This window comes from Diceros bicornis, chromosome 6 (assembly GCF_020826845.1).
Source record: "Diceros bicornis minor isolate mBicDic1 chromosome 6, mDicBic1.mat.cur, whole genome shotgun sequence".
Classification (NCBI taxonomy): domain Eukaryota; kingdom Metazoa; phylum Chordata; class Mammalia; order Perissodactyla; family Rhinocerotidae; genus Diceros; species Diceros bicornis.
Genome location: NC_080745.1, coordinates 44,635,019 through 44,655,223, shown reverse-complemented (window position 1 = coordinate 44,655,223; position 20,205 = coordinate 44,635,019). Strand labels below are relative to the sequence as shown.

The following is a 20,205-nucleotide window of genomic DNA, read 5'->3' as shown; positions in this document are numbered from 1 at the left end:
CCATGCTTACTCCCCCACCTCCTAACATCGGCGGCTCTCTAGGGGTCTGTCTTGGCCATCCCATTTGGCTTTGTCTTCCTCAGTGAACACACCCACTCAACTACAACTACTCCGATTTTGTTTATTTCAGTTAAAAATTTTTTTTTCAATTTTTATGTGTTCATGTTATTGTTTTAAGGAACATCTTTCTGTTGTCACATGTTATACTAAATATGACTCGATAATATGGCAGGTAAACATCCATGGAAGACTGTAAGGTATTTTTATAAATAGCTTTTTCATAATTTTAGATTCAGTATAACTAATTGAGGTTGAAAAGGTACATTTAGTAACAAACAGGAATTTTTCCTCTAGAAAATAAATTCTCTGAAGATAAACTCTCAGTATTTCACTTTCTGAAGGTAGTACAGTTGAAAGTCTCAACACACGAAAAAGAAGAAAAAAGTTGAAAGTTTTATTTTATTTTATTTATTGTTCACCTCCAAAACCAGTGTGGGGATAAACTAGGAAAAAAAATACTTCTCAGGTATTATAAAAAAGTCAAAGATCATGAAAGAATCTTTTCATAATAATAGAAGAACAATAATTGTCATCTCTATGCCCAGCCCAGCCTATCCCATTTCTGATACCCCTTATAATTCTTCAACCTTTTCACTTTCTGTTGGCACCTTCCTGGCAGCCTACAAACATATTCACATTTTCAATCTTGGAAACAAAAAGCACCTCCTTCAAATATTTCTCTTTTTCTAGGCCTATATCCTCCTAAAGGTTTTTGAGAAAAGTCCTCTTCATTCACTGTTTCCTCACATTCTCCCCACATCTCACGGTCTCCACTACTCCAGGGAAACTGCTAAGAACCCAAGTGCCGACCCAGTGCACGTGTCTGAGTGTGTCTTTACCTGACACACCCTCCTTGACAGTCTTCTGTAACTTGGCATCCATGTCATATTTCTTCCCGATCTCCCTCCTCTCCTCTGTCAGGCATTCTTCCATCTCCTCCAACTACTTTAAACTACCATCCATGCAACGGGCTTTGTCTCTGATTTCCTCTACACTGTTCCTCAACTATCACATCCACATGCACAACTTCAACTAACCCATGTATTCTGACCACTCCCAAATCTGGATCTTTAGTCCAGACTTCCCTCTCATAACCCAGACCAAAACTTTAGCCATCTGCTGGATTCTTCTACCTGGAGGGCCCCTAGGTGATCTAAACTTCAACATACCCAATGCGTAACACTCAGTGTCCCCTTTCCCCAGGCAGCTTCTTCTCCTTTGTTTCCTGTGTCACTGATTGGTACTTATGATCACTCAGTTACAGAGGTCACATCCTTCAGTTCATCCCGAATTTCTCACGTTTCCTCAGGCCCCATATACACATAGTCTTCAAGTCTTATTGTTCATACTTCTTTAAGTATTTCTTAAGTTTCTCTCTTGTTCATCAGTTTCCCACCTGCCACTTACTTGAGTCCTTCTTTATTCTTCATCTGGATCTCAGCAATAGCCTTCGAACGGCCCCTGCTCCAAGCTCTTCTACCAACTCATTCTTTGCATAGTCTCCCAGGATCTTTCTAAACCAGATGTCTGATCTTATCACTCTTCTGTTTAAAACCTTCCAAGGCTTCCCAGTGCAAACAGGATAAAAAGCTGAACTTGCTTAGCCTGGCACATTAAGGCCCTCTGAGATCTTAATTTTCTAGCAGTATCTTGGGACATGCCCCCAATTTTGTCTCATGTTACTACAATAATGAACCAGCTATAGCTTTCTTCTACACTCCCCACCTTTGTAAAAAATTCAGTTAATGCCAGTATCTCTAAAATTATTTATTTATATATGGGGTCAAAATCAGGCTTTGTACTAATTAGCTATGTGACCTTATATAAGTAATGATTTTTCTGTGACTCAGGTTCTTCATCTGTATAATAGGAATACTAATTTTACCAACCTCATAGGGTGGTTGTAAGGATTAAACAAATCAGTAAAGGTAAAGCGCTTAGAACAGTACCTGATACAGAGAAAATGGGTAACAAATTCTCTATTTTTATTATTATGTGTCTCTCTCTCCCTCTCAACTATGAATTCTATGAGGGCAAGGAATATATAACCCAGGTAAGAATTTGGCAACTAGTAGGAGCTCTAGAAATGAACGTGAAATGAGTAAGTATCAAATAAAAATTTTTTAATGTTTTTACACATATTTAAATAAATCTAATTTAACTACTAAACCGCTGACCAGTACTGCTGAGAATCAGTGCTTTGGTATGTTTCAGGATCGTCTAAATAAAATGCTTCAGGAGATCATCCTTTTAAAAAGCAAAAGAAGAGGCTTCATTTCAGCTGAAGAACACTGAGTATTAGACCCTGTGGCCAGCAGCACAATTTAGTCTGAGCTGATTGGGTAAACTTCAAATACGAAGTGAGGAGGAGATATAGAGAGTTAGCAAGCCAGTGGGAAGGCTGCAAAAACTATTACCAGGATTTTCTAGTGTTTTCCCTACAAGAGAAAAGAGCTCTTGATATTTTCATTACAATTTTGTTTTTTTTTGGTGAGGAAGATTAGCCCTGAGCTAACATCCGTTGCCAATCCTCCTCTTTTTGCTGAGGAAGATTGGCCCTGAGCTAACATCCATGCCCATCTTCCTCTACTTTATATGTGGAACGCCTGCCACAACATGGCTTGATAAGGAGTGCATAGGTCCGCGCCTGGGATCCAAACCTGCAAACCCTGGGCCACCACAGTGGAGCAAGTGAACTTAACCACTAAGCCACCAGGCCAGCCCCCATTATTACTATTTTTAAATTTAAGCCAATGAATCAAATATATTCCACCTGTATGCTGCTTGGGGATGACATCTTTACCAGTAAGAATTTGGAAGTTCATGGGATATAATAAACTCCTTGTTCACAAGATTAAGGAGCAAGTCTAAGCAACCCATCTCTTTGTACTTCTGCTCTACTCAACTACGGGATGATCACAGCCTCACTTTCTTTTGGTGCTATGATCTTTGCTGAGAAGAAAAAGGAAGGGAAAAGAATTTTTAAGAGGCAGAGAGGTGCTTTCTGAAGTGCATCACTTGTAAAGAGCAGGAAAACGTACATGCTTCAAAAATATTATACTGAGTACAGTAATGATTACTGACTGTGAGCTGAGTTGGGCTGGGTTAGGGGGAAACCCTGGTAGAAACCTGAGATTCTTAAACTGAGGGTCATGTGTACAAATTGGGAGAAGGTTTACAGCACTGTTTCCTCTCCTCCTAACCTGCCCTTGAGAATCACTGCCATCCCATCACATTCCTTAGATGTGCTGGGCCAAAAAATATTGAGAAACTTAACCCTGTTCATGCCTTCTAAAATTTGTGATCTATAAAGAAAGAGGTAACCAAAAAAAGTGTTTAAGTCTGTGTGTGTGTGTATGTAAATGTAACAACACAGGTCAAATATATTTACCATGAAATTGCAAATTTCTAAAGTAGAGATTTCTTTTTTGATGAAAATATTCAAGCAAAATAAAGAATATAAGCTAAATCCAGTCTGATGTTTTTTTCAGAATTAAAAATGCTTTTATTTTCAAAATAAAAAGTAACAAGAAACCATTCAGCCACTACTGTTGCCATTATTGGTTTCTCTGTTAAATACTCAGCAACCTAGGAAGGCATTCAAGGCTAAGGACAATGAGATTTTTTAGAATGAAAAGTTTGGGAGAGAAATAGAGTGAAGGGAGAGCTGGGTAACCACGCTACCAAATGAGGCCATGAAGACTTCAAGGGCACAGGCATTTCAGAACAGGAAGTGGAGGGAAGCTTGCCTACATCACAGTTCCACCTACGGCTACCCCGGCCAGGGACCAACATGTTTGCTTTACTATTTTAACATAGAGTTTAAAAAGCATAAAGGATCTTGCCTGGTGAGGTCCGTTTTGGGCAGCTTCTTTCTAATAGAGCACAGTATGGGTGGAGTAGCCAGAGCCATAGAGAGTGGACAATGTCCAAAGGGTGTAGTCTACTCAGGGCTGCTCCCTCTGTGCTTGTAAATCAAGTCTGACTTTGGTGTCTGCAATACCTTTTTACCTGGCTAATTCCTGGTGATACTTCTATAGTATTAATATCTTCAATATCTGTCCATACACCTCAGAATCTATCTATATTATACATAAAAATGTTTGTATTCACAACATGTAATAAGCATTCATTTTTGTGTCAAAATGTGACACTTAGAAAGAAAGAAGAATAATATTTTAGAGTAGATAAAACAAGTTTGATACAAAGAGGGAACAAAATTAAGCAGCGAAAGAAAATGTTCAGAGAAATGAGATTAATAAGAAGTCATATCTTTGGTGTCGACACAAAACATCCATTTTTCTTATCAGAATTTGTAATTGTGGCATTATATGAGACTAATCAGCAATTTTTTTTTCTTTTTGAAAAGAGAGCTATATTTTGGCTCAGAGAGAGAGACAGACACACACATACAGAGAGAGACAGAGACACTAATAACCACACACACCATAAGGAATTTAGCAAGTGAGTAATAATTAAATAAAACTTAATTTATCCTTTTTCATAGACCATGCCTGAATAAAGTTAGATGTCACAAATTACTGACAAATTTTTCTATATGCATATTTTTAGTCAATCACAAAAACTAAGAAAGGTACAAGCTTTCACACTCTGCCCCTAAAGGACAGATCTGTTGTAACAAGGATCAAGTGTCAACACAGGAGGACACCTATATGCAGCTAGGATAAAGTACCCAGGCCATTAAAGGGAAAAGCATCTGGGACAGCACAATCAGAGACTTTGGTGTCCCTTGCACAGATATACATTTGAAATACTGTGTATAAAAGATATGATGGAAGATTTGTTCTTCCCCCTATAAAACTGTACTTGCTTCCATATAGGAGTCACCAAATGACACTCGGTATGGGCACATTCTTTTTGTATACCTTTGTTTGGGCATCCACATGTGCCCCTTGGTTTACGAGGACCTCGGCCACATTCACTCTGTCTTCTTGAGCAGCCAAATGGAGTGGGGTCAGGCCACTCTGCAAAAGAGTCAAAGTACAGTCATCTTATGGGAGGGAATGCAGTACACACAGGCATGCTTGAGAAACAATTACGAATTCTAGGAGAGTAAGGCCAGAATTTCTGTTAAAAAAACCTATGGATTATATACTAGCACTGTGGCAACACTGTTATCTGCAGGCTTAATGAAAAATTTCAAACATCCTCAAAAGTGGAGGGAATAGACTGTACCTTGTGTACTCATAACAGACTCACAATTATCAAGGTTCTCCTACATTTGCTTCAACCAGCCCTACTTCCCGGTCATTCTTTTCTTTGTGGAAATATTTTAAAGCAAATTCCAGACATTCTACCATTTTCCCCCTATATACTTCATTGTTCATTTTTAATAAGTAGAGACTTTTTAAAAACAAAATTATGCAGAAGTTTTAATACATTACTAATAGCACTAGCTTTAGCAAAAATTTTTAAAGTACAAATTGTTTATAAATTGAATATTGACATATGCTGATAATATTTTCTCCATTAAATATTAATACTCAAGGCTGACAAATATTTTCTGTATGTTGCTTCTGGGTAGGAAAGATGGCCTGTGAAATATAATATGAATGCTATATTGTGAGAATTTCCAGGTCATTTAGATGGTGCATGAGTTTAATGAGACAATATTTGAAACTGATTCTACCACAGAACATGCAGGCTACATGGTTGTTCTAGCGGCCAAGAAAAAAATCACTAAGACTGTACTCTGGTTTAAAAATCCTCTGTTGGGGCCCACCCGGTGGCACAAGCGGTTAAGTGCGCGTGCTCCACTGCGGCGGCCGGGGGTTCGCCGGTTTGGATCCCGGGCACGCGCACCGATGTGCTGCTTGGCAAGCCATACTGTGGCGGCGTCCCATATAAAGTGGAGGAAGATGGGCACGGATGTTAGCCCAGGGCCAGTCTTCCTCAGCAAAAAAAGAGGAGGATTGGCAGATGTTAGGACAGAGTTGATCTCCTCACCAAAAAAAAAAAAAAAAAAAAAAAAAAAAATCCTCTGTAGTTGGCAAAGTATTCATAAATAATATTTAAGAGAAAATAAGTTGGTGTAAGTGATTCCAGATTCTTTTCTTTCACCCATTATGAGCACAGAAGTTAATATCTTGAGTCCCGGGCGTTTTCTTTCTCCTCCTCTAGCACCTGTGCCATGAGAACCTCAGCCTGTCCTATTTGTCAGAGGAAAGAAGTGAATCAAAAGCAGCATCAGAAGGGACACAGAGCCTTCTAGACGCCAAACATTATTTATTTAGGGGTTGCTATTCTGTCAAACAAATCATAGGACTCAGAAAGAGTCATTCACTCTTGACTTTTTAATAATGTTTACAGAATTTTGGAGGAAGCTCACTCACACTGAATAAAGAGGAAATATGAAAAAGAAGACTGATGCACTCACTTGAAATCCAAGAAAAATAAGCCAGGGCCAAAATTGGCACCACCCAAACACTGACATAATCATAGAACAATGTTCCATGTTCTACTTTGGAGGAAACAAATATTTTCAGCCATAACGTTTTGTAAAAGCGTCATGGTCACCTATTCTAAGTTTGAGAGTTTTCAAAACAGAATCTAAAGATACTTTACTGAGTGGTTCTCAGCAAAGTTTGGGAAATGCATTCTGGCACGTGCCCTACTCTCCTGTGCACCCTGTCTACGTTCGTGCTGCCCCTGTGTACCCACTCTACCTTTGGCACGGAGTCACTTCTAGCTTCTCTCTCTTTCTTCGTCTCACAAAGGGCTTCATTGTTAGATTTATGTGCACATCTTCTATGTGCTCACCTCTATTAAGAGCATCATAATCCTGCATTTAAACTCGCTTTTCTCGTCTGTCTTCCTCAAACTGCTGTGAGCTTGTTGAGGCAAATATTCTATCTTTAATCTTGATATAACCAGTGTCTATTATCTAGCATTTAATCCATCTACTGATTGATTAAATCAGAGGAAAAAGCAAACGTCTTTAGGTAAAGTAGGATAAATAAAGAAAAATTGATTTTTATATTCATGATTTTGATTAAAAAGGTTAAAAAGATAACATGATAGTTAAAACGGCCCTGTTTGAGTTCAGAAGTTATCAGTTCATCTTTTACGGGGTTTCAACCCCTGCTCATTTTAAAAATGGCGTTTATTTGGAACAGAGAGAATATCACCAACTCAGAATAGCAATAGCTCTGTCTAATATTCTATCAGCTGGATAAAGAAATATAGCTACTTGTGGTCTGCAAAATTCGGGTGGGGAAACAGGAACACCAAAAGCAAAATCGAATCAAATCCAACACTAGCACTTCAGCAGTAACTCAGGTTCATGGTCTTTTCCTTAAAGCTACTGGGAACTGCTGGTGACTAGCAAAGAAAGAAATAAATGAAAACAACAAAGTGTTTAGTTCAACATAAATTTTCATGAAAGCTAAATCTTTCTTTTAATATTTATTTTTTAGCAAGAAAATAAAGTCTAGTGTTAGCTAGGGAGGTGGAACGGGGAGGTGGGAGGAGAGGGACAGTAACCCATGTTCAAAACTCGGGCAGTTCAGGAAAAACTGCCAGAAAAACTGCCAGAGTTCCTATCAAGTAAGAAAGTTCTATTGACTTTCTGTTTTCACATCAGGGCTTATTTAATACTTTATATAGAAAATGACAACTGAGAAAGGAAGCAAAGATTTATGAAAGCAAATGCCTTTGTATCAGACCGTTTCTAGGTACTGCGAAGTTCTTGGAAGTTCTCTGGTACAATGTGCTAATGGGAAGCCAGCTGATCTGCTTTATAAAACCTCCTTGGAGGTAGCTCTGCTTATATATAGTTTATTCAGAAGGTGGCTGCAGCCTAAAAAAATTCTGTGCTTCTAAGGCAAATTTAAGGCTGGATATATTGCCATCAGTTGACTAGAGGATTTTAGAGAAAAAAAAAAAACAAGTCAGTCACACTGTACTTTGGTATCAAACCTACTGAAAAGGTTCACCTGTTAACTGATTGTTAAGATCTATTTTGTCTCTGGAAGAATTAATGAAATACAATGTTCCAGGCTCATAAGAGGAAATATACTCTAATGGATGCCAGAATGTCCTTCAATTTGAGAAGAAGGCAAGATCCTCTACCTCGTTAAGACAGGTTGAATTTTGCAGCAAAGCCTGGTCTGTATATTAGTATACGAACCTTAGAAATTCAAAAGCTCAAACAAATTCTGATTATAATGACTATTTGAAATTGCTGTGTGATTCTCATTAAGGCAAAGACACACATTCCTAAAAGAAATGCTTAAAAAGAAAAATGTGAGAAATCAAATTGGTACACCAGGAAAAAATGAAAAATGTATGTGCTCTGCAATAATTGCAAAGGATTTTCAAAATACGAAAACTGAAAAAAGGTTTCCCTGGTCTCTTATGCATGTCTTTTGGTCTACAGAATTTGTTCAATTCTAACCTTGGGAAGTCAGATTAGTGCAGAGTAATCTTTTCCCAAAATTGTGAAAAGTCCAAAATTAAAACAACTATGTTTTTCTACTTAGAAGGTGCCGAATGTCATCTCAGTTAATCTTCATGACATCTCTGCGAAGTAAACATTGCTGTCTTCATTTTACTAGAGGATGTAAGTGAGGCTCAGAGAGGTCCCGTAACTTGTCCAATCAAGTTACACGTTAAGTTAAGAGTGAGACTTAAGATTCACACCCAGGAGGTTCAAAGCGTCTGTGATTCCAAAATACAGGCCACACACATTAAAAATATTAAATTACTTGTTATGTGTCACCATAAAACTACTGCTATCTTGAAACTCTACTCCAATATCTGAGCTATGGCTGAGAAATGCCATGGCTATTCCATCACCAACTGGTAAAGGAGAAGCTAAATGCTGGGGAGTTTGGATTATCAAGAATTTGGAGCCACTATTGCAGGCTTTTGTGTTATCTGGTCTTAGAAACATCTGTCCTGTGTGTTCGGCAGATCTCAGATCAGGTATTAATAAGCAGTTCAGCAAACCCAAATTCTCTGATACATGCAATGAGAGGCAGTAACATCATTAAAATGTCTCTGGTCAACTGTGGGATGGACTTTCACTTTGCTTCACAAAACTCTTCACTAATAATGGAGATGTCACATATGAGAGCAGGAGAGTCTGAAGAATTTTGGGACCAGAGACTTTAGAAGTTCCTTGGAACTGCCAATTTACAACAAAGACTAACAACCTTGCCAATCTATTGAATAAAATAGCTGCTCTACATTTCTGTTATTAAAATTAAGTCTCTGAAGGCAGCACTGTTTCCAATTTCTCTTTGTAACCTAGGACTTAAAACTGGGACAGGCAAGGAGTAGGTGCCCAAAAAATGTTTGTGGAATGAATCAACAGGCTATAATTGACAACTTACTTGCTCTAAGAAGTGTTCTGGTGAGGTAACAATGTTGCTCTTTGAATTAACATTATAACAAAACTTCATGTTATTAGAAAAACTTTGTGGACTTCATTTTTATGGCTATATGTTACTCAACTGGGTCACTTTGCAATTATTGACTTACCATTCTCTGTTTAAACAGATTTTTCCAAATTTTTGCTATGATAAATAACATTTCGGTAAACATCTTCATGCAATATTACACGTGACACATTCTATTTGACCCGGATTTTTTAGGACTTCTTAGTGACCTTTCGGAGGGATGAGATTTTGTTGTGTTGTAAGCTTTGTAGAGAAAGAAAAAGGTTACCTTATTGCTCAGGTTCACATTAGCATTTCTGCTGAGGAGCAGTGACACCATGTCCACATGTCCTTCCTGAGCTGCAAGATGGACAGAAGCAATTCCTTGCCGGGTAACTGCATTTGCATCAGCACCATATTCCAGCAGAGTTGTCGCTATGTCCATCTGGTTCTTTTTGGCAGCGATGTGCAGCGGCGTATAACCATTCTGTCAACACGAATCACTTGGTCACATGCCCAGTAATGAGATAAAAATGTGTGCATTGTATATGCAAGTGCTATGCTTCTCTTTCTAGTAATTTTCTTTGATGGTTTAAAAAATTGTGATTAAGTACGCAAACACTGATAAATCAAGTAGTGTCATTAATGTGGTGCCCTCATGTCTCCCACATTCCTAAATAGGCAAAACATACTATAGACAGGTCAATGCAAGAGAGTCAGAGTACCACTGGTTTTACAAAAGGAATATAGAGCTCCCTCTAACGGATAGTTATGTTAGTAGATGCTCAATAATTACTTGCCTTATTTAAATTGGGGATGAGAGGAAACCCAACTAGGAAACAACCAACAATATGTTCAGAGTCATTTTCCCACCTTTCATCTAATAATGGCCATTCGGAACCATTATTCCGGCTTTAAAATCCCTTTAATGAGCATCTATTGCTTACAAGTTGAAATTTTAAGATGCTAGAATCGACTCCCATTTGCCACTCCAATTGCCTCTTTTATGCAACTCCAGTTTCTATACTATGCTTCAGCGGAACTAGTCCCCAAAACAACATACAGCTCATGTTTCTGTCTTGCCTTACTCTACCAAGAATGCTTTCCCCCAACACGCCCTTGGGGCCAGCATCTTTCAGTTGAAGATTTGGCTCACGGGTCACACGCTCTGAAGCTTTTTATCCCCACCCCCGACCCCTCCGCTACCTGACTGACTCCAATCAAAGTCCCGGAGATATTTGGTGGCACTCTTTTCTTTATACATCTGTCTCCTCCTACTAAAATACAAATGTGTTGAAGGCAGGTATCGTGTCGTATTTGTCTTGGTATCTCTAGCGCCTCATAATGACTGGCGAAACTGTAGAATTTCAGTTAAGCTTACTAGAGCTTTCAGAATATTCTGGGATCCTTCTCTTGGCTGACCTTTGATGCTTAGAGGTAGAGGCAATAAAAATCCCTTTGACAAATTGTTAATTAGTTGTGCCTCAGAAGCCTTCCGAGTCCTGAGCCCTGAGAAAGAAAGGTCCCCTGTTTTGGGGGATATTGTCCTGGCTCACAGTCATTTAAGAGAAATAAAACATTACATTTTGACATGGGCATGAATCTGACTATATAAAATATGCCAATGAAAAATTACAATGATTTTTCTTTAGAGACAAGAGGATTTAGAGAAAGAAATTAGAATCTGAGGATTTATATTTGGGATTACCACCTAAATCTAGACAATGATCAGTCACAATCTTTCTAAGCCATATGGATGGGTCAGAAACAACACACAGGGCACTGCACCACTGATTGGCAGCCTACCGAAATAAACCCTCATATTTAAGTCCCTGGCATGTCCTAGTATGACAGCATTTCTCACTTGAGAAACTCTCTTTCTGTAATTGATTGTAGAGGATTTAGGCTGTTAGATATCAACCCATGAAAGTGGAAAATGCCACTTCCAGACTCTTCTGAAACCAGCTTCTGCCAAACTGGATGGGCCAGGGTAGAAGATTTTCTATCTCTATTTTTAGTTTTGACCTATTGCCATCTGGAAACCCCAGCTGACCTGGGAAGCATTTGGCCCTCTGCTCAGACACACCCGAAAGAGACTGCCTTCAGAGCCGAATGCAGAGCTTCAGACAGCCCACCACTACACTGAGTGACAGGAGAGGGTGAGCTGTTTCACTATCACCCCCAGCCCTGCATAAAAGAGAAAATTCACAAAGCAGTGCTCAGAAGGGAGGTCTAATTAGTCAATATGCCTAACACAAGTTAATTAGAGTGGTAACGGCAAGATAAAGTCAGAATTTAGCTTCTTATCATGCATCTTATCTTTTTTTGCTTTTGATACTGACATAACCTTCAAGTTATCCTCTAAAGGCAGATCAGTATCCTCTGAGAAGTGACAATCCTCTTGATTACTTCTAATTCTACTAAAAAATCCTAGGTCCTAAAAAACACTAATCAAGAGAAGCTCTGGCACCTCTGTACTGCATGTCCATTCCAGACGAGTTACTCATTATTACTGAGGGGTTTATTCTGATCCCCTTACCTGAGATACAAAGGAAAGTATAAAGCAAGGGAAAAACAATTCATGGTATTATTTTAGAATGGAAAATTAATCTCAGAAAGTCTTAAGAAACATTTCAAATAATAAATAGTTCATCTTGAGAGCTATAGTGGAATGTTCTAAATTTCCTAAGTTGTTTTTAGTTTCTGGAAAGTAAAATTTTTCTTACTTGCTACACAAAAGGAGACAGATGCATTTATCAGAAGAGAAATAAAGTAGTAGAAATTCAACTGAAGAATAATCTTAATCAATATATTTTTCCTCTCCATGTAGAGGACAAAGTGCTTCCCATGTGAGCTTTTTTATTTCAAGATGAAAACAAAAGCAAATGTGATTTTAAATTATCAAATGTAATATATTTAAATCATATTTTATATTTTTTCTAAGAACTTTCACAATCTCTACTGATCCATATCAAAACTGCACATTTTATGGAAGAGAAATCTGACAAATAATAAGTTAAGGCTCACTGTCCTTTCCACAATTAGTGCCCAGGTTATGCCAGAACTCAAGCCAATACTCTTTCCAGCACAGTATCTACTCGAAAATAGATCTGGCTAAAATGGATTACAGAAGTGCATCTACTTTTTCAGTGTACTCCTGCTCCTGCCCAAATCACACTGTATTTCTAAGATATGTATGAGTAAGAAAATATGTCGGAAATTCTACAAGAGAAGACAGGGCAAGAAGAAGGCATCACATACTCTAAGAACCAAGGATGTGAAGTAAGGAAGAATTGAAGTCACTGCTGTCATAACCATATGCTAATCATGCCCTGTTGAGCCTTTGTCCCTCATTTCTCACCACTGCCAGAATTCAGAAACGCCTGAGCTTCCCTGGAGTAAGGGAGGCTATTTGCCTACCCTGTATCTATTCTTCCTTCTTTCTTAATAAAAGAACCTTTGGCATTGTGCCCAGCTGAAAAACTACATTTCCCAGCTTGCTTTGCAGATAAAAGTGGCCAATGAGATGTGAGGAGAAATAGTTGGGTGGAGCTTCTGGGAATGCCCTCTTGTTTGACTTCCTTTCCTCCCTATTGCTTGAAAAGGGGACCTGGCAGTCTGAGCAACAACAATCTCTGGAGGGAAAGACCAAAAAAAAAAAAAATCACAGGGAATTTTCCTCAACACTCTGGAAACACTGAACCAAAATCAACAACCACTTACCTCCTGAGCGATTATGACATGAGAAAAATAGAGCCTCATCAGTTTGAACCACTGTAGCTAGGTCTTTTTTCTAGCACATAAAGCTAATCCCTAACTGACAGAACTGGCTTTGCTCAGGATCAAAGTCTAGAAAAAGCTCCTGACCAGGATCACTGCCCCAGAAAGTGGGGCTGGTTGGACAAGTGGCAGAGATGGCATTACAGAGGCTCTTATGAAGGCAACTGTGCTATGAGAATGAGAATCAATGTCCCATCAGAAAAGCCTGTGTTCGCCTGACTGTAAAAGATGTGCCCAGGGCTAAAGGGCTGTGGCAAGGAATTAAAGAATTGCTTTTCAACTCTTTGTCAAAGAGGTTTTGCAGATACAGAACCATGAAGTCTTGTTTGACAAATACAAAGCTGGAAATCAACTACAAATATACCAACTATTGACCTGTTTAAGAGTTATTTGTGGATGGAAAGGTGGATTGGACTCATTTTGTTGCATTTATTATTTTATAACTCTTGTCAGTTCTAAACTGCCTGCCACTAGTTGTACGAAAATTATTACTCTCATGTGAGGAATAAATAGTTCACTTATTAATTATTTACTGGTTGCCTACAAAGAACCCGAGGTTATTTATAATATAAGAAAAGTAGCCCAGGCTCAAAGGGATATTAAAATAAACTGAAATGAAATGGACAACCATTAAATTACATTATAAATTTTTCTCATATTTAAAATTGTGGTAAAATATACATAACATAAAACTTACCATTTTAACTATTTTTAAGTTTACAGTAATGGTATTTTTAAGTTTACAGTAAATGGTATTAAGTACTTTCTCATTGTTCTCCAACCATCACCATCATCCATCTCCAAACTCTACCCATTAAACATTAACTCCTCATTTCCTCCTCCTCTCAGCCCCTGGCAACCAGCATTCTACTTTCTGTCTCTCTGTAAGAGATATCATTCCATATTTGTACTTTTGTGTGACTGGCTTATTTCACTTAGCATAATGTCTTCGAATTTCATCCATCTTGTAGCATGTGTCAGAATTCCCTTCCTTCTTAAGGCTGAATAATATTCCATTGTATGTATATTCCACATTTGGTGGAATAGCCAAAAGGTGGAAGCAACCCATGTGTCCATTGAAGGATGAATGGACACATGGGTTGCTTCCACCTTTTGGCTATTCTGAATAATGTTATTCTTTTTTTTTTTTTTCGTAGATAAAGTTTTATCAAAAGCCAAGGCATGGCTTTATAATAGAATGAATGTTTGTCAGAGTCAGAAATCATGGGGGAAAAGCTGCAAAGTAAGTTTAGGGGCTTGATTTTGAATTGTAGATTTCACTGGGTACAATTCCGGAGAGAATGGGGCAGGAGATGATTGAGAAATATAGGAAAAGAGGTTCAGAGGAGAAATACCCATCAAAGATCACACTCTCTCTAACTGGAGATAGTACATGGAAACTTTTCCTCTTAAAGTATCCAAAGTAATTTAGAATAGCCCAACTTCATTGATCTGTGTGTACAAGAGATGGGATCTAAACACTAAGTTTAAAGGAGTGCACTGCAGCTGCCCCTAAATAGAAGAGTAAAACAAAGATATAAGAAGCATTAGGGGTGCTAAAAGTTCCTTCAACCAATAGTATATAGTAAAAGACTTGGACAGTATTTAAATTGCGGTTTGTATCCTTCCAGAGTTCTCTGATCACAGCCACCTGCTCAACAATAGAGAACTTAGTAAACCAACAGCACTCTATTAACCCATCTTTAAATAAATTTCTCTTTATTTTTTGCCTCTCAAATCAGAATACCAGAATAATAAGAAAGCTGTATACTCCAAACATCTGTTTTCTGAGAAATGTAGGTTGTCTACTTGTCAAAAATGCCCTAACAATAAGAATAAAGATTCTCCTGAGCAATAATAAAAACACACAAGCAATTTTATTAAATACAAATAAACAACTCGAAGGCAACGTTTTAAGGCCAAGAAAATGTAACACATATTTTATAACTTTGAGAAATCAGAACCTTGTTACTCCCTCAGGCTGTGCTTATGTTGTTAATCAGGCTAAAGAGTACTTCAACTTTGTTTTCTTTCCAGGCTCTAGGATGTTCTGCATTTTCAAGGAAAAATCAACTGACAGTAAATATTTATTGAGCATCTACCACATTAGTTGACTAAATCACTGAAGGCACTGATTTCCTAAGGAGCTTATATTTCTGTGATTTTTAAGTGGTGCCTAAACTAGGAAACGGATGAAGCAAAAGTGGATGTACATATAGAGACCGATGGACACTGCCCGTCAGTCTCTTCATGCTGATGAGTTACAGGTACCTTTGCAGCCGCATGAGGTGAGGCTCCTTGGTCCAAAAGCAGAAGGGCCACTTTCTGATTATCGTAATGTGCAGCCACATGCAGTGGAGTTAGTCCGCTCTGAAAACACGCGCAGAAACAACAACCAGTGTCAAAACTCTCTTAATATCAGAGGCTAGATTTAGCAGATGGGATTAGATTGGATACAACATAGAGTGTAATTTACATTCCAGTTTCCACAATACTTGGACCCCAGCATTCACCTCCTATTTCTGAAGTGTTCTTCATCCTGTGAGACTTAAATATGGTTTAGTTATAAATTAAGTGGCTGTTGGTGAATATTAGCCAGTGTTTGTTTTGTTATCATGGAAGTGGCCTGTCACAGGGTGGCCGATGACCTCATACCTTCCCAGCAGCATCTGGAGATGCACTTTTCTGCAACAGGAGATTGGCTACTTCAAGCTTCCCATATTTTGCTGCCACATGAAGGGGAGTAAATCCTTTCTGAAAAAAGAAACATAAAAATAATGAACAATAGAAAATGACACAAAGGCATTGCTTTTCTGGAACCGATGAATTATTCTAATGATGAAGAGCAGTTAAGCCTGAATTTAGGACCAAGACTGGTAAATAACAGTTAAAGAGTCCCCTCATCGACAAGGATGAGCAGGATATCTGATCTTTCTCTGTCTGCTAAGTGAGCCACAACATGCAACTAATTCTGGGACTCATCAGGCATCTGACCAGGATGAAGCTGGATCTGGGGCTTATTCCAGGGTCATTCTGGGATTTCACACTGTAAGAAGAATAGGTTAGAGGGTCCAAGGCTCAATTTGGATTTGGAAGGTTTGGGAAGATTCAGGGCAAGTCTGGACCTCCTGTAATCTCACATCACAGACTGGATCCTTTATCTTCTCCTTCCCCTCTTTCCCCATGTATACATGTATCCTTACGGATGCCCCAGTCTTCAGGAGTAGGATTCAGAGACTCTTGCACCTTAGCCATCACAGGTGAACTGAATAACAACACATTCTAGCCCAATAAGTATGAGAGAGTTGGATACCAAGAGTTGAGTAGCTCTCCCTTGTTTCAACTCCTACAAGGATCTACTTATCAACCAGTCAGTCAGCGAGCACTGTTAGGGAGAGTCTCAAGCATGAGTCAGGAACTAGAGGGTTTGACACATTTGACCTCATGAGACTATACCCAAATAGAGCCAATGGGCAGCTGGCATGGTGGAAAGATGGGGGCACTCAAAACTCCATCATCCATTATTCTGTTGCACATATTAAATGAGATCCTGGACCTTGAATCTCAACTCCACTGAAGAGGCTAAAGAATCACAGGGTGTGAAGTTTGAGGTAGTCATCATCTATTCAGATAGTTTCCCAAGTATTGGTAATTATTGTAATTATCTTGTGCATTGATTACACATTAAATGCTTCTTCTCTGCATCCAAATGAGAGAATGTAACACCAATTTCTAGCTTTCTAAGACATACCATAGGCCAATTCATCTTGCTGTCATACTTGCTATGTTTATATAGTATCACAAAGAAAAATGAGCTCTAAATTTTGCATTCTGCACCGGCAGAACAACTGTGTGGTAGGCTATCACTCTATGGCATCGGAGTTGAGATAAAAAACGTCAAACCATAAATCAGAAAAGACAACAACAACAAATGAAAATAACCCAAGAAAAATTCATCTCCTGATTTGAAAGTAGTATAAAAGCATCAACCAACTGAGCTTTGATAATGTATACTCGGCCTCAGCAAGAGAAATCTGTGGCTATGTTTTTAAACCACCATTTAAATCTATCCAATAACTTGCAAGAAATACCTGACTCTCAATAATAACAAGCTTTCATTAGAAGATAATGTACTGAGAAACTTAAGATACACACATACACACACACTAAACTACCCTGCCCCACCTTGGGGCTTTGCTGGCCATATTAATGACTACCCTGGGATCCCAAGTATAGATTCTATTGTAGCTTTTGTACCTATTACCATTTTGGGAATTGTAAGGAGGATGTATTTTGCGGATATAGTAGTATTTCAAGACTTGCTTTCATACCTTTGTTGTTATAGATAAAGATGCTCCATGATCCAAAAGGAATGCGGCTACATCCTCATGCCCCTCTCGGGCTGAAAGGTGGAGTGGGGTGTAGCCAGAAGTTGTGGCTGCATTTGGAGATGCTCCTTGCTGCAAGAGCTGTTGAACTATATCTGCCTTCCCCAGTCGGGCAGAAATGTGGAGTGGGGTTTGGTCATCCTAAATGACAAGGTAGAAAAGCAAGGCTGATGAGCTGAGAAAACAACGGTGGCATTGTGAAACATTCTGTGAACTTTGCTTGGTATCAGAGGCTACATTCAACTCTGCGATTCAATGCTAAAAAGAATCTCATTTATCTTTTTCTTCAAGGTTCAAAAAGGTGGAGATGGTGGATCTAAGCTCCTAAAATACCCTTCTAGTAACCTATTAGTATGAAAAGTGTGAAAAGGCAGTTCTGTCTATAAATTATCCCCACTACCACCTGCCATACTTTATCAATTTTTAACCTGTAATGACTCCTTTCTTGGGAGATAAGGGAATGGATCCTGATAAAACAAAATACCTGGGAGGGATATTATACTCCCATCAGTTATTATGTATTTATATGGAATGAAGTATTTTATTGACGCTGCCTTCCCATAGTCAAAAGCAGAGGAAGAGGGCGGCAGGTATACCTGCACCAAGGCTCCCAACCAAGACGGCCGAAAGCCAGCCTACCCTCTGCTTGCCAAGTTGTGCGTCCTGGCAACGGGCTGCATCTGCGTAGAATTGAGGGGACCTTATTATAATTCACCCAAAGGCATGAGGCACTCACTAAGTCCTCTACCCTTAGGGCCTTATCTCCAAGTGGGAGGGGCATCTTTTCCTAATTTGCCCAAAGATGCCCTATAGTTGTCTCCTAGAAAGACATCAATCCCCTACCGGAATGTGAAAAGTTCAGGTATATATTTTATGTAGGGAAGGTAGAGAGAAGAGGCTAGAATACAGTATACTGCTTTAGAAAGCTAAGTAGGATAAGAGTCAAGGTCAAAGCAAGAAGGTCTATGTAACTAGAAGGAAGCATATGAGGAATTAGGGGATATGTCACAAGAAGAAGAAGAAGAAATAATTAAAATAGAAAAAAATTGTTGCTAAAGAAAAATCTCACGTAACTCTACTGCTGCCACCACCACGGCCACCAAACATTTACTGAGCACCGACATGTCCCAGGCTCTGCTCTAAGTACTCCACCTGTATCAATTCATTACTCATCACAACAATCCTACGAATTGCAACTGTCATTATTCCCATTTTCTATATGAGGAAACTAGAAAAGGAAATGTGGCACAGAGATGTTAATTAACTCGCCCAACATTACACAGCTAGCGAATGGTGGACCAAGGTTCAAACCCAGGCAGTCTGGCTGAGGAAGTCGGGTTCTTAACCATGATACATACTGACTCCTTAACAAAATGATAACTGTAAATGTTATGGTTGATTTCAACTTGTGGGTGAAACCATTCCCTAGACACAAGGCTTGATATATAACTAACAACATTCTTAAATGTGAGGTTTCTCGTAATCCATGGTAGAGTACAGCCTCTCTTAACCATTCCACTTCACTGATTCAGCAGATTAACCAACACCCTCTAGATCAGGGGTCAGAAAAATACAATCCAGGGGCCAAATCCAGCTGCCACCTGTGTTTGTAAATAAAGTTTTATTGGGACACACTGATGTCCATTTGCTTATGCATTGTGTATTGCTGCTTTCGCTCTATAACGGCAGAGTTGAGCAGCCGTGACAAAGACAGTGCATCCTGCAAAGCCTAAAATATTTACTTTTAAGCCCTTTACAGAAAAAGTTTGCCGACCTCTGTTTCTAGCTCCTCTGTAAAATCCACCAACTGGCCCCACAGTACACTGGACCCTCAAGGCTTGTGGTCTGTGGCCTAGAATGTCACAATCTTTGCACTCACTTGCGGATTTTATACTTACAAAGACCTAGCTGTGTTTGTTCCCACAGTAGTATGTTTGCACTAGGTACTTCATTAGTTTATACTATATTTGTACCAATTAATTACACAATTAAACAATTACGTTAACTGGTAAAATATGAGTATGAAAGGAAAGGCTTTATTTTTCCCTAAGAATACTAAATTGGAGGCTTGGAGAGCCTTGACAGAAGTTGATAAAAAACAATTATGGTCAAATCAGACATGGGTGAGACAGCTGAATACACTGGGGTAAATTCTAAAAGTCTAAAAATATTCTGTACTCAAACTGCTTCACGAATGCCTCAGTTGTCTCTCCACTTAATCCGAAACTAGAAACTATAGACTATGTAAATAAATGGCAAATGTACATTTATATATTGTAGATTAAAATTAAATGGTTAAGGCATTTATGCATTTCTTTATGATTCCTGACCTGAACTGCAATTTTGATAACGAGACCAACTGCCCATTCTGACAGTGATAGATGTCAGTGGGTTTCTTCTGGAAGCTGAACACTAGGCAGAGAATGAAGCATTCAAACTCAACCCTGACGTTCTTTGTCTATGCAAAGCCAGATCTGTGAAGCAACTCTGATCGAGTCTCAGGGTTTATGCTTTCACAGCTTGTGAAAAAAAATTTTTCCTTTTATGGCTGTGACAGCTGACATATAAGTCAACCA

At 38.8% G+C, this 20,205-nt stretch overlaps 1 protein-coding gene across 16 annotated transcripts in view; it reads right to left on the bottom strand.

Annotated features, from left to right (window-relative positions):
• The window catches only part of ANK3 (ankyrin 3), a 641,124-nt gene that overhangs the window by 135,732 nt on the left and 485,187 nt on the right, over nucleotides 1-20,205 (bottom strand). For all 16 annotated transcript variants that reach the window (XM_058543390.1, XM_058543388.1, XM_058543400.1 and 13 more), the window contains exons 14-18: nucleotides 17,573-17,770; nucleotides 15,897-15,995; nucleotides 15,513-15,611; nucleotides 9,751-9,948; nucleotides 4,947-5,045 (exon numbers count right to left, since the gene is read on the bottom strand). In XM_058543390.1, coding sequence (XP_058399373.1) covers nucleotides 4,947-5,045; nucleotides 9,751-9,948; nucleotides 15,513-15,611; nucleotides 15,897-15,995; nucleotides 17,573-17,770 — 693 coding nt within the window. The remainder of the gene's footprint in view (nucleotides 1-4,946; nucleotides 5,046-9,750; nucleotides 9,949-15,512; nucleotides 15,612-15,896; nucleotides 15,996-17,572; nucleotides 17,771-20,205) is intronic.